The sequence below is a fragment of the Lytechinus variegatus genome, chromosome 3, assembly GCF_018143015.1.
Source record: "Lytechinus variegatus isolate NC3 chromosome 3, Lvar_3.0, whole genome shotgun sequence".
Classification (NCBI taxonomy): domain Eukaryota; kingdom Metazoa; phylum Echinodermata; class Echinoidea; order Temnopleuroida; family Toxopneustidae; genus Lytechinus; species Lytechinus variegatus.
The window spans coordinates 19,519,765-19,532,638 of record NC_054742.1 but is presented as its reverse complement, the minus strand read 5'-3'; the positions used below and the strand labels follow the sequence as shown (position 1 = coordinate 19,532,638).

At 35.8% G+C, this 12,874-nt stretch overlaps 1 protein-coding gene across 1 annotated transcript; it reads left to right on the top strand.

The window, feature by feature from the left end:
- The first annotated feature begins 770 nt into the window (after positions 1-770).
- LOC121410427 (cadherin EGF LAG seven-pass G-type receptor 2-like) lies at positions 771-11,739 on the top strand. The gene is made up of 2 exons (XM_041602512.1): positions 771-3,999; positions 8,727-11,739. The coding sequence occupies exons 1-2, from the start codon at positions 1,119-1,121 to the stop codon at positions 9,623-9,625; spliced, it is 3,780 nt and encodes a 1,259-aa protein (XP_041458446.1). The 5' UTR covers positions 771-1,118; the 3' UTR covers positions 9,626-11,739.
- The last annotated feature ends 1,135 nt before the right edge of the window (positions 11,740-12,874 follow it).

Here is a 12,874-nt window from a genome sequence, read left to right as displayed (position 1 = left end):
CAAAATTTGGTATTTAAGCTCCATATGGAGCATAAATCACCTAAAAGGCAATGCGAGCACCAAGCTGCGCGAGCGAAAATTTTATAAAGTGACATGAAAGATTTGTTAAAATTATTGTCCAAGTCTTCCCCTCATCCTATTTTATTCACTCGTCATCCATGTTTCCCACTAGCGTACCTACGGGGGGGGGGGGGAGTCTGCCCCCTGACGAGCCACAACCCATGCAAAGGACGTATGTGCCCCCCTGATGAACTTGAAAGACCTTTTTTGCCCCCCTGACGAGCTTGAAGACCTTTTTTTGGGGGGGTTGGTCAATTTTTGTCTGGTATGCAATCCTTTATTTTTGATTGAAGACCTTTATTTTAAATTTTATTTTTTTCTGCTTGTCATTTTTTTTGGCGGACAGTTTTGCCCCCCCCCCTGTGGAAACTCCTAGGTACGCCACTGATGTTTCCCCTTCTTTTCCCCCTCTCTCCCCCCCTGGAGCCGCCTATATGATAACGGGCCTGATTAGGCCCCTAAAAAGCCTAATGTAAATTATAAAAAGGTCCATCAACTCCACCGCAAAAAAAAAATCTTGCTGCGGGGGGGGGGGGCTACGGCCTTGTTCTTCTTTCTCTTCCTCTGTTTCTGATTCTTCATATTTTTATTCTTTTAAATTTTTTTTTTGATCCTGCAAATTCTTCGGATGTTTAAAAAAATATATATAGGCCTACTTGCGATCACCGCTTTTTCTGATCATGTGTGATCTGATACACCTGTCGCTTCTTCCAATGTTCATTAGTTAATTGCGCCATCTCACGTGAAGGCATCTTCGACACCGGGTAAAAACTCGCTCGCTCGATCAACGTTCCTCTTTTACGGTAGCTCTCTAGCAAACACTTGAATGTGGAATCCACAGACCACTTCTATATTAGTTCCTTCAAATTTATCGATAAAGTTATCAAAATGGAATGTAGGGCGTTATTTTCACCGAACGGATAACGAATTTGTGAATACTCGTTATGGATATCATGTAAACCGTTTGGAGGTGCTGAGAAAAACCAATTGTGATCGGGAGAATCCCTCAACAAAGTTATATACTGGTCGTCCATCTATCTATTGAACTGAAGTTTGAAATGGAGTTACCTGCCGCTATGGCCCATCTCCTTCGTATCCTGTGGCTCGCCGCGGCCGTGTTCCACGGAGCGGCACTTGCAGCTTTTGATGCTCATCTCGCTAATTATGAAGAGCAGGGGTATTCATTATTTAACGCATCTCTTGGAAGCGAATGGTCATATTCACTTCATCCAACTTTAACAGGGGAAGATGCCAAAGAAAACATTGAAATTGACACTAATACAGGAGAATTAACCCTGTCAAAAAGTATGGAATGTTACATGCTTCATGAGAACCCTTTCTTGGTTTATGTGCAAACTCGTGGAAGAACTACAGTTTTAGGCTCAGAAAAAGTTGGTTCGTATGTGATGTTACCTATAGCAATTTATGTTCATGGGTTTGGTTGCCATCCAAAGAAAGCCAAGATAAAGAATTTTGATCAGGATGACATTGAACACACCCCTCTATCTGCAACACGACCACTGCAGATAATGATGGAATATCCAGAAGGAACATGCTGGTTTCCTGGAGATATCTTGTTGAACCTCAATAACTTCCTTCCTAAATCACTTTCGGGCTGTCAAATTAAATACTTTATGAGTAATGGCAAGGAGCATGATTTTGATATTGATGCTGCATCGGGTAAACTACGTATAGAGAATGATGTGGTTTGTGTTTTTGAACACCAATCAGAACATATAAGTGGATCAGTACACATTCCGCCATCTTGCTTAGCAAAGCCTCCTTCTTACTTGACAGACAAAGTGGAGGAGGAGATGGTGCCTATTCTGATTGAGTTGCGAGCATCGGACACTAATCGTTTGAATGCTGATGGAACATCAAGAAAACAAGAAATTGTTCTAAAACGCTTCAGAAGGCAACTTAGGAACACATATCCAACATTCAGTCAGCCCATATATACCCGTCAAGTACCAGAAAATGAAGATGAAGGATATGTTGTGGCAACAATCACTGCAACAGACAATGATGATGGTGATAATGGAAGGTTATCATACAGCCTTGTAGCTCTTGGTGATGCTCGCAGCCAAAATATGTTTGCCATTGAAGAAAACACAGGAATTATCACAACCACTACTTCACTTGATCGGGAGCAGATTCAATCTCATTCATTTCGTCTCACAGCAACAGATCATGGAACCCCTCCAAAATCTGCTCAAGTTTATCTGACGGTCAATGTAGAGGATCGCAATGACCATACCCCTATATTTGAACAACCAAGCTATGTGGAGACCACAAATGAAGGTCAGAACCCAGGAACCTTGATTGTCAGGGTGAGGGCATCTGATAATGATGTTGGGCCTAATGCTGAAATCAGGTACAGCATCGTGAACAATGAGAGTCCGAATGATGTTTTCACAATGAACCCCACAAGTGGAGAGATTAAGACCTTGGTGCGATTAGACAGGGAACTGATTGAAAGATATAATATATTGGTGATGGCTCAAGATATGGGTACTGATCCTGGAAAGAAGAATTCAACAGCAGAAGTGTTGCTGACAGTTCTTGACTTGAATGACAATTCCCCTCACTTCTCCCAGTTGAGTTATGAGGTATCTGTACGGGAAGATGTAAGTCCAGGTGACCCTGAGAGCCAAATTCTACATGTCATGGCTACAGATGCTGATGAAGGTTCTAATGCCGATGTCCATTTCAGTTTGACCCATGGCAACTTTGAGAATCGCTTCAGGATTGATTCGCTAAATGGCTTTATCTCACTTCAAAATGGTTTGGATTTTGAAACAACAAGGAGTTACAGACTGAGCATTCGTGCCCAAGATTCTGGTAATCCACCAAGGGAGAACACAACAACTGTTACAGTAACAGTTATAGATGTGAATGACAACAAACCTCAGTTTACCCAGAATGTTTACCAGGGTATAGTGCGGGAAGATGTTGATGTTGGATACTCCATATTATCAGTGATGGCAAGAGATGATGATCAATTGGAAAATGCCAGGATAACTTTCTCTGTTCCAAACCCTCCTAGTGGATTTCCTTTTGAAATCAATCCTACTTCTGGTTCTATAACAAACAGTGTCAGTCTTGACAGAGAGTCTGGACATACTTGGGAGTTTAATGTCATTGCTGCGGACCATGGAGAACCTCCTAAATCATCCACAGCTTCGGTCACAATCACTGTAACTGATGTAAATGACAATGCTCCAATCTTTCCTCAAGATGTCTATTATGCCTCTGTGGCTGAAGATGCTTACCATGGTTTTGAGGTGTTGACTGTGACAGCAACAGATCCTGATGAACAGAATGCTATTTCCTATAGGATAGTAGATGCCCTGGACCCTACTGGCCGTATCCCTTTCAACATTCTCACACAAAACAATGAAGGAACAATTACTGTTACGTCTCAACTGAGTTACAATGCAAAGTCATTTTATTCTTTGGCAGTTACAGCATCAGATAGGCAGTTTGAAAGCACTTGTACTGTGTACGTAAATGTGACTGATGTTAATGATTTTGCTCCAGTGTTCCATAACTCGCCCTACAATGTTTATGTCAGTGAAGGTGCGGATATTGGAGAGGTTATTGTTAGAGTGTCGGCATCAGACAATGATGCCGGCGCTAATGCAGAAGTAAGCTACAGCATGGATCCTTCTCCAGTGTTTGAAATTGATGAAGAGAGTGGTGAGATTCGCACCAAGGTTCTTTTAGATCGTGAAGATATCTCCTCATATACCTTGTATGTAACTGCAAGTGATCATGGAATAAACCCACAGCAATCAAGGGCATTTGTTCAAGTCATTGTCCAGGATATAAATGACAATTCTCCAGTGTTTGAAGAAACAAGCTACAGTGCTGAAATCCAAGAGAATTCCTTAGCCTTTACAAGTGTCATCACAATTTCTGCATCCGATGCTGATCAAGGTTTGTATATATAATCTATTTTGTTCTTAAACCAAACCATTGCATTTTGTGAAGTTTCAAAATTTATCAGTATGATTTTGAAATCATCTGGCAGTAGATGAAATGATGTTTGTTATTTTTATCCATATAATTCATTATACCTTCATCAAACAAAGTTTGAAAGGGATAATAATAATACATGAGATTTGTATATCGGACTTTCCATCTTGATTAGATGCTCAAGGCGCTTCAGAGCACAACAACAAAAACTGTTTACATATAATACATGTCTGAACAATAAGTCAATGTCTATCAAAAAACACTCTTATACAGGTATGTTTTCAGGGTATACTAGTATAAGGTTCAGCAGACATGGAGCACAACACTGAAAATTATTTCATGCTTTATGATATATCTCCCTTGTTATAAAATTTGAAGTTGTAGTGGTGATTATCTTACACATTAAATCAGTAGTCAATCCAATTTTCCATGTTTTTTAAGACAACATTTGAATAAACATTTTCATATATTAAAATGCAAAAGAATAATTGGTTATACAATGTCATCATCTTGCATATTCATAAAAGACATGCAGAGAACTGTTTCACCAAAATAATGAAAACCTGAAATATGTCTTAACTTAATCATTCATTGTCTGATTTTGATTACATCTCTGTGTTTGTCTGATTTCACTTTGCCTGTTCAAATCATGTGTTCAGCATGGAGTACCCCTTTAGAAACAATCTAAAATGATGAAAAAAAATATTGTTTTAATGTTAATCTCTTGTTGACTGTGGCTGAGGAAACCTGTTTGCTACATGTAGTATAAGCATTACCATGTTTGTATTCAATACACCCTTTGCCACTCTAACAGAATGCTTGATCAGTAATGGCACAGCATTATTCAATTTATGCAAGTGTAAACCAAGAAAGACAGAAACTGACAGATCAAAGGTCTGCCAAGAGAAGTGGCTGATTGCATTACTCCATCATATACATGTAGGTCTATCCATTATGAAGATATCTCTTATTGAAATCATACATGCACGATAAATTTCTTTATTTTCATTTACAAATCTTGTGGGGAGAAATGTCACTTTGCTGAAACATTAAGATAAAATCTAAAACATTAGTGCACATGAATGTTATCTCATTTTTTAATTGGAAGATAAATTCAAAATTCTGTGATACACATTTCTTGACAGGTATGCCACTTTGAACTCTAGGGCAGTGTTGTGGCTATTCCCTACAACTTGGTCAGTTAATTCAAATGTTTGTGTGCAAATGGGAGATGTTATTCAAATGCAATTTTAACATGGGACAAAGGGAGTCCAGAAGTGTTGACTCACATCCAATGGACTGTATGGTTACTCTGTCTATTTACTCACTGATTGAGTGTTCCAACACAGGAGAACAGAAAAAAAGAAAATGCTTGTTTTTATGGACTTTAGGCAGTAGGTGCCAGACGATACAAAAATCTATGTCCGTATTTTACTATTCTCTCATTACTCTGACTTGGAGAGTAAAGAGATTAATAGGAATGTGATATACATTTTTGTTTGGGATTTGGGGAAATATGTATGATGAGATACATGTGTATAAAAGATTTGTATGATTTGTTTTATACTCATAGCAGCTGGAAATATGGCTCATATTAAAGGGGAAATTCATCCTGAGTAAAAGTTTGTTGTAAAAATACCAGAAATAATATTGGTGAAGGTTTCAGGAAAATCCATTGTAAACCAAAACAATTATTAAGGTATAAATGTTTATTAGAATAAATAGAGAAAAATCAAACAAGAATAATGCTGAAAACTTCATAAAAATTGGATGGAAAGTAAGAAAGTTATGACATTTTAAAGTGTCACTTATTTTTCCAAAACAGTTCTATGCTCACCTCAGTGATATGTAAAAGATAGAGTTGATGGTGTCACTCACTCACTATTTCTTTTGTTTTTTATTGTTTGAATTATACAATATTTCATTTTTTATGGATATGACAATTATGAGTTCATAAATTATGACCATCTTGTTTGAACCACAAAATGTTGAAACAATCAAATCCCACATGTTAAGGGAGGAATGAAACTTTGCTCACATGACATTGAGGAGGAAATTCAAATATTTCATATAATAAAATTCAAAAGAAATAATGAGTGGGTGATGTCATTGGTCCCCTCATTTGCATACTGACCAGGATGTGCATATAACTGTTTGGTGAAATTTAGCAAAACTTTAAAATGTCATAACTTTCTTTATTTCAGATCCGATTTTTGATGAAATTTTCAGTTTTATTTTTTTTTTAGTTTTCTCTTTCTATTCAAATAATCTTTTTGTTGGGGTGGACTTGTCCTTTAGAATTGTATTATTTATCAGTGACTTGTGAGCAGCTGTCCCATATGCTATGTAATATGAAATGCATAAATTTCAATATTTGAATGGTTCATGGTGATGTCAAATGTTTTTTTTTCAGTACTTAGCAGGTGTGAAATAATTTGTTTATTGATGTACTGAAGGTACATTAAAAAACATTTTCAACTTTTGAGAAAATGACATATTTTTATTTTGTTGCTATAATTTTCTTATTCAACTTACAGTGAATTTAGATGGAAATCAAATGCTAATCTGACTTTCCTCTATAATTTGAATCAAATTGTGAGATTCGAATTACTTTATATTCTGGCAAATGTGATACCTGTGGCATCGATGTGTGAAATTATTATTTTTTTCAACATAGAATTATAGTTTACGAATATTGTGGAATTTGTGAATGAACGACCGTTAATCATTAATCATAACAACATAGGATTCCTAAAAGGATTGAGTCAAATAACTGTATGAATTGATTGACCATTATTTTTATTAAGTAATTTTAAAACTACTGTAAGTTCAACTTGTTAATTTGTGGTAGGCTACCAGTTTGGGAACTCAGAAAATAGTTATTAAACAATTTATTTAATTAAAGATGTACTCAGCCTATAAAAAACAAATACAGTGGCATGCTTTATATTTAAGAAAAATATATTCATGAATGTATGTTAGTTTGAAGAGGCTCGAAATGTAGCAGAGCCCGTTCCCATGGCAACATAAACAGGAGAGGTAGCTAAAATGACCCTTGAGATACAGCAGGATGGGACAGGCCAGATCTCTTATCAAATATAAAGTAATGAAATTATAATAAAAATTGTATGTCAGCCTTTAGCATACTTTGGTGATGATGATGACATGCAATGTACTGCCATCTTTTTTTTTTATCTAAAACAAATTGGTATATTTATAGTTAAGAATTTAAATTTCAAATGCATGTCTATAGTCCATATAATGATGCCAAACTTCCAATCCAGGGGAGGATCAACAATGATAATTATCATTGATTGGCTGAGCCTGTTCATGAAGTACCATGTGTGTGTGTGTGTGTGTGTGTGTGAGGGTGTAGTGGATCACTGAATTCTGATTCACAATAGAGTTATCTATTGATATTCAAATTCTAACCTTAAAAGCAGTCATCCATATAGTGCCTTAGTGCTCATGTAACTGAGCCCATAACAGGATGAGTCAATCGACTAGCTATATACCTCCATTGATTCTTTGTTGTAATTTCTGTTTATCTTGTGTGTGTACCTGTGTCATTAGGACATGTTGGAGGGCTTTAATGGTACAGAGCAGAGCAGAGTGTAACTATTAATGGTTATCCTATTATGCTGTGTTGATATATCTGCAAAGTGCAATACAAATTCTTCATCCATGCATACCATTACAAACAAGACCAGAGAAAATAATCATTTAAAAAAAAAATCGTGGCAGTGGTGGGATAACATCTCATCAGCAAAATCTTTTGTTTACTTATGATTTTACTGTGCATTATATAATTCTGAATCATTGTCAGTGTTCAAGTTGAAAAAAAAAGTATGCCCTGCCATGATGTCAGGAAATAAAGTTATAGGCTTACATATTTATACAGACCAGTGGAAAATTTACATACAGTGTACATAAGGTGTGCTAAAAAGTTAGTGAATTCCACCAGAAAATGAATATATTTAAGTGTTCAAACTCTGCCATGTTTTGGATATTTTTTAAATTGTGAAGTTGAGTATTAAATATATTGAATAAAGTTGTTTCTCTCTGCTTACCAAACATTGTAGTGTTGTTGTCTACACTCAAGACCCAGCATGAAGAGGTGGGGTTCATTAACTTTTGAGCACAACCTAATTATTGACAATGTCCTAATAATCAGCTTTTAAGACCAGGATTCCAGGAAGTTTATTCAGCAAAATTCATATCTCTGTGGTATTGCATGACAGTATAAATGAAGTCTTGAAGTATACAGTGCATAATAAGTCCCAATTTGTGTTTCAAAGTATCTTCTCTATTGCTCAAGGGAATAAGTTATCAATAAGCAGTTTAAAATATGTATGTATATATATATATATATATATATAATACATTTTAAAAATCATTTAGCTAGAATGTACTGAAAAGATCAATTTCAACAATTCTATATTTTGTTTCAAAGAATTGATAATACCACTTTTCCTTGGCTAGCCTGTAGGAGTAGTGATAATTTTTAGGGGGCTTAGGTCAAAAGTCACAGAGGTCATATGTAAAATAGATATCTTGCTCTTGCAAGCTCACCTTCACAGATATTTTCTATAACTTTTCTGCTTTTTAATATTAAAATCAACTTATCGTCAGGGTCAGAGAGAACATCCTCCTTTTTAAAATATTCTCTATTTTTCTCTGAATTTCAGGTTCAAACAGTGAAGTAAAGTATACCTTTGAAGATGGTGATAGTGGAGGAGGACGTTTCACGATTGATGAGACTTCTGGTGTCATTCGAGTTGCCTCTATGCTTGACCGTGAGTACCAGGCAGAGTATGTCCTTGTTGCTGTTGCATATGACCAGGGAGTCCCATCATTGAAGACCTCGGCAGAGATAACTGTAGAGATCACCGACATCAATGACAATCCACCAGTGTTTGATGAACGAGACTACTATGTTACGATCAGAGAGAATCGTGATCCTGGAGAACAGGTGATGAAATTAGTGGCATCGGATCCAGACTCTGGGTTCAATGCTCATGTCCAATACACCATCGTCCGGGGCGATCAGGATTACTTTGAAATCAACCCTGACACTGGACTAATCATCTCTTTAGAGATGTTTGACTATGAAGCCAGGAACCAGTATGAGATCATAGTTCATGCTACTAATGTCCCATACTTTGCTGAAGCAACAGTCCACATCCAGGTTCTTGATGTCAATGACAATGCACCTATCCTAGGAGATTTTGAGATTTATTTCAACAATTATGAAGGGTATTTTCATGAGGAAGATATAGGACAGGTCCCTGCTACTGACCCTGATGTCTCTGATACCTTGACATATGAGATAACAAGTGGAAATAACAATCAGCACCTGATTCTAAATACAACTACAGGTGGAATCAGACTCAATCCTACTCTTAGAGGATCAGATATCCCACAAACCATTCAGTTTACTGTTCAAGTATCAGGTAAGACACTTTCACTTACTATCAGAATGTGTTCTAAAATAAAGGGATACATTGCAGTTGGTGATAATAAGTTGCTAATTGTATCATTGTGGGGGCTTCATGTTCAATTTTTATTGTGGGCATGTTGGCCCTGAAAAAGTCTATGCAAACATACCCACAAAAGAAAACCTGATGTGTTGTTTAGAGTCTACATTGATTCATTCTTCACCATGGTAACATTCAGAAGCTACTTTAAATTTTAGAAATATTACATATAGATCTACTGGAGTTATGGTAGTAAGGTTGACATATTTTATTTTGTCATTCTTAGTTTAATTAATTCATGATGTCAAATTTCATTGTACATCTTGACTGATTGAACGTGTGCACTCCATCTTGTAAATTGCTGCTATCTTCCTATTGGAGGACCGATGTGAGTTTTGAATAAGAACTACCTACAAACATATATCATTGCTCGTAGTGCTCAATGTGATTTAGATGATATTGGTGCCACAATCTAGGGATCGTCATGGTAACAAATGCAAGGAGTTGGCTGATTGTGTCTTTTCTCTCTCCTGCCTAAATGTGTCTTTATTAGTACCAGTTTGCATAACATACTTTGAAGCACCTTTTCAGAGATGATGCTGCCCACTTAGAGGAATTATTAGGGTTACTAATATAGTAAACAACATTCCATATAAAATTGAAGCAGGTTTTCTTCACGGACAGATGGTAGATTTATCAACCAATTTGGTTGCTTGAGCAGTGGCCTAGAAACATCAACATTAAGCACCTTATGAATGTTACAATTGTTATCATTATTATTAGAACAGAGTGTACAACTTAACGTTTTATAGATGAAGCATTCCCTTAAATACTTGTTTAATATAATATCATGAAAAAATGATGAGACAACTTGACAAGATATTTATCATTGCTTGAATACTGAAGTTAAATACCTTAGATTTTATATGGTTATTGACTCCTCATTTATACTTCCAAGTATAGCTATTCAACAAATTAAAATATATTGATGTCAGAAGCTGTCAGGGTGTTTCATTAGATTCAGTTCAAATGATGGGTAGAATCATGGACCTATAGAATGAAATGGAGATTAACACCTGAAGTACATTCTTTGATGTAACAAATCTGACATTTTGCTCTGAGAATAAACCAATGAGTCACCGTTTCATCGTAGTGCATGAATTGATGCTGGGATAGTGAATGGAGAAAGATTATTGTTGGTCGGATGGAGGCAAAGACCTCTCTTGTATTTTGTCACCTGCTGCTAATCTTGTCTCATCATTTTAATTTCCGTCATTGGGAGCCTGGCTTTAGTTATTCCTTATCTTTCAGGAGTATGCTGTGTCTAAGTATGATAAATTTTTAGATATTTTAGTAGACTAGGAGTGGGGGTGGTGATAATACTGGGGGCTGATTTTGTTGAATATGAAATGTATCATCAGAGAAACAGTCTATTTTTTTGCTCTAAATTACTTCGGAAAGACATTATGTCTATGTGATCTTTCATTGTATATCATCAAGACTCGATATATGTATCAAGATTTCATGTCTTTTGTTTGCAAATCAAACTTGACAGTAAATATGCTCTAGTGAGTACTGAATACATTCATTTTTGTTAAGTATTCAAATTTATTCAACACTTCATCTGACTTTTCTATACAGGCCCACACAGCAAGACTAGAAGTAAAAGAGTAAACACTGAATTTTACTGCTCAATCTTTAATATCTGCATACATTACTTACATTTATAGTCTCCATGTACATATAAATTGGAAAATAGTAACAGAAAGAATTTATAACATATTATGATGATTTCACAAAGTATGTCTTCATAATTCAGAGAACAATAAATGAACACGTAATTCAGTAGGTAACAAGTGACATCATTGGACGTATTCAAATTGTGGACTAGTTCAACCAGTAGCCTAGTGTCATGTTGTTGTCTTTCTCCACAATATTCAGAAGCTTCATCTGTACATTCATGTAAACATTTAACTTTGCTAGCCAATAGACTATCTGTAAACAGGCATTAACTATGCTCAATATAACCATAATATTGAGGAGACAGATAAACATTACTGAGACTTTTATGACATACAGGATCTCACTGGCGCCTAAAGTTATGGCTCTCTTAATAATTCACATTGGGTAGATTATCACTTTAAGTGAGTATGACCAAGGAGATTTCACCATACCACCTTGATGTGATATTGGAAAACCTCAGTAAATTGTTCTAAAAAATCTGTACATTGCATTGCAATAAAACAAAATACCTTTGAAATTGTCTTCTCAACAAAATGCATGCTCAGAAGTGTCTTTCAGTGATTGTATCCTGACTGCTTTTAAGATTTTGCAGAATATAATTAATTTGATATTACTAGGATATTTGCTATTGTAAAGCTACCAGACAGGATGACCTTGTAAATTTTTTTTTCATTGTAGAAATTAAATCAGGAACATAAATAAAAAAAAGCATGAAAACAATATTTCATCTTCAAATATCAAGGAGTGGGGGGGGGGGGGCGTACAGGTACATATAGGTACATGTAGAGGGGGAGAGGAGGGATAGAAGTAAATAGAGGATTTTAGGCATGTATCTATACACCATAAAAAGGTTTATAATTCTTGTTACCAGATATGATGAGGTCATATAATCAGTCTGTCTCTCGTATGATGGATTGTCCTGTGATTAAGTAATTGGGCATGGTGATAGAACAAAGCAGGATGATTAATGTTGGGTGGGTACAGAGACAAGCAGATAGATATTGCCCCAAAACTGTGTTTTAACAAATGTGATTAAATTAGTGTACACTACAGTACAGTGTGTATTGAGAAAAAGACTCATACAAATCATTACTGATCATTTTTTAAATTTTAATCTTTTGTCTATTCTGAAAGCATAAACTATAATTTTAGGTCAAAATTCTTATTATTTAAAGAATAATAGATTAAAATTTTGTTTGAAGTGGCATATCCCCCTCCTTTGATTTTGCAGTGTCCCAAACCATTGTTTCTATATCACTCTTCAGAATGGCTAGCAGTGGCCATAAACCTGGGGAGCGTTTCATGAAAGGACATTGTTTTATGAAGTGACCTAAGCCCCCTTTTTGTTATTTCAGTTTCTGGGATGCCCAACTGTGCCTAATTTAAAATATTGAAAATTGAATTTAAATTGTGAAAATATGTTTACACATTGTAAAATGGAAGTGTTTTTAATTGGTTTTTCTCTGGTTTCCTTCAAAGCGCAAAGCTACGAACTTTGAAAAACCATAAAAACTTTGAATGGGATTACCGGTATCTCAAAATCGTGTTTTTGAGAGCAGTCGAGGGTTAGGCCAGTTGGTAAAATCACTGATGAAATATCTTAATTAAATGACTCA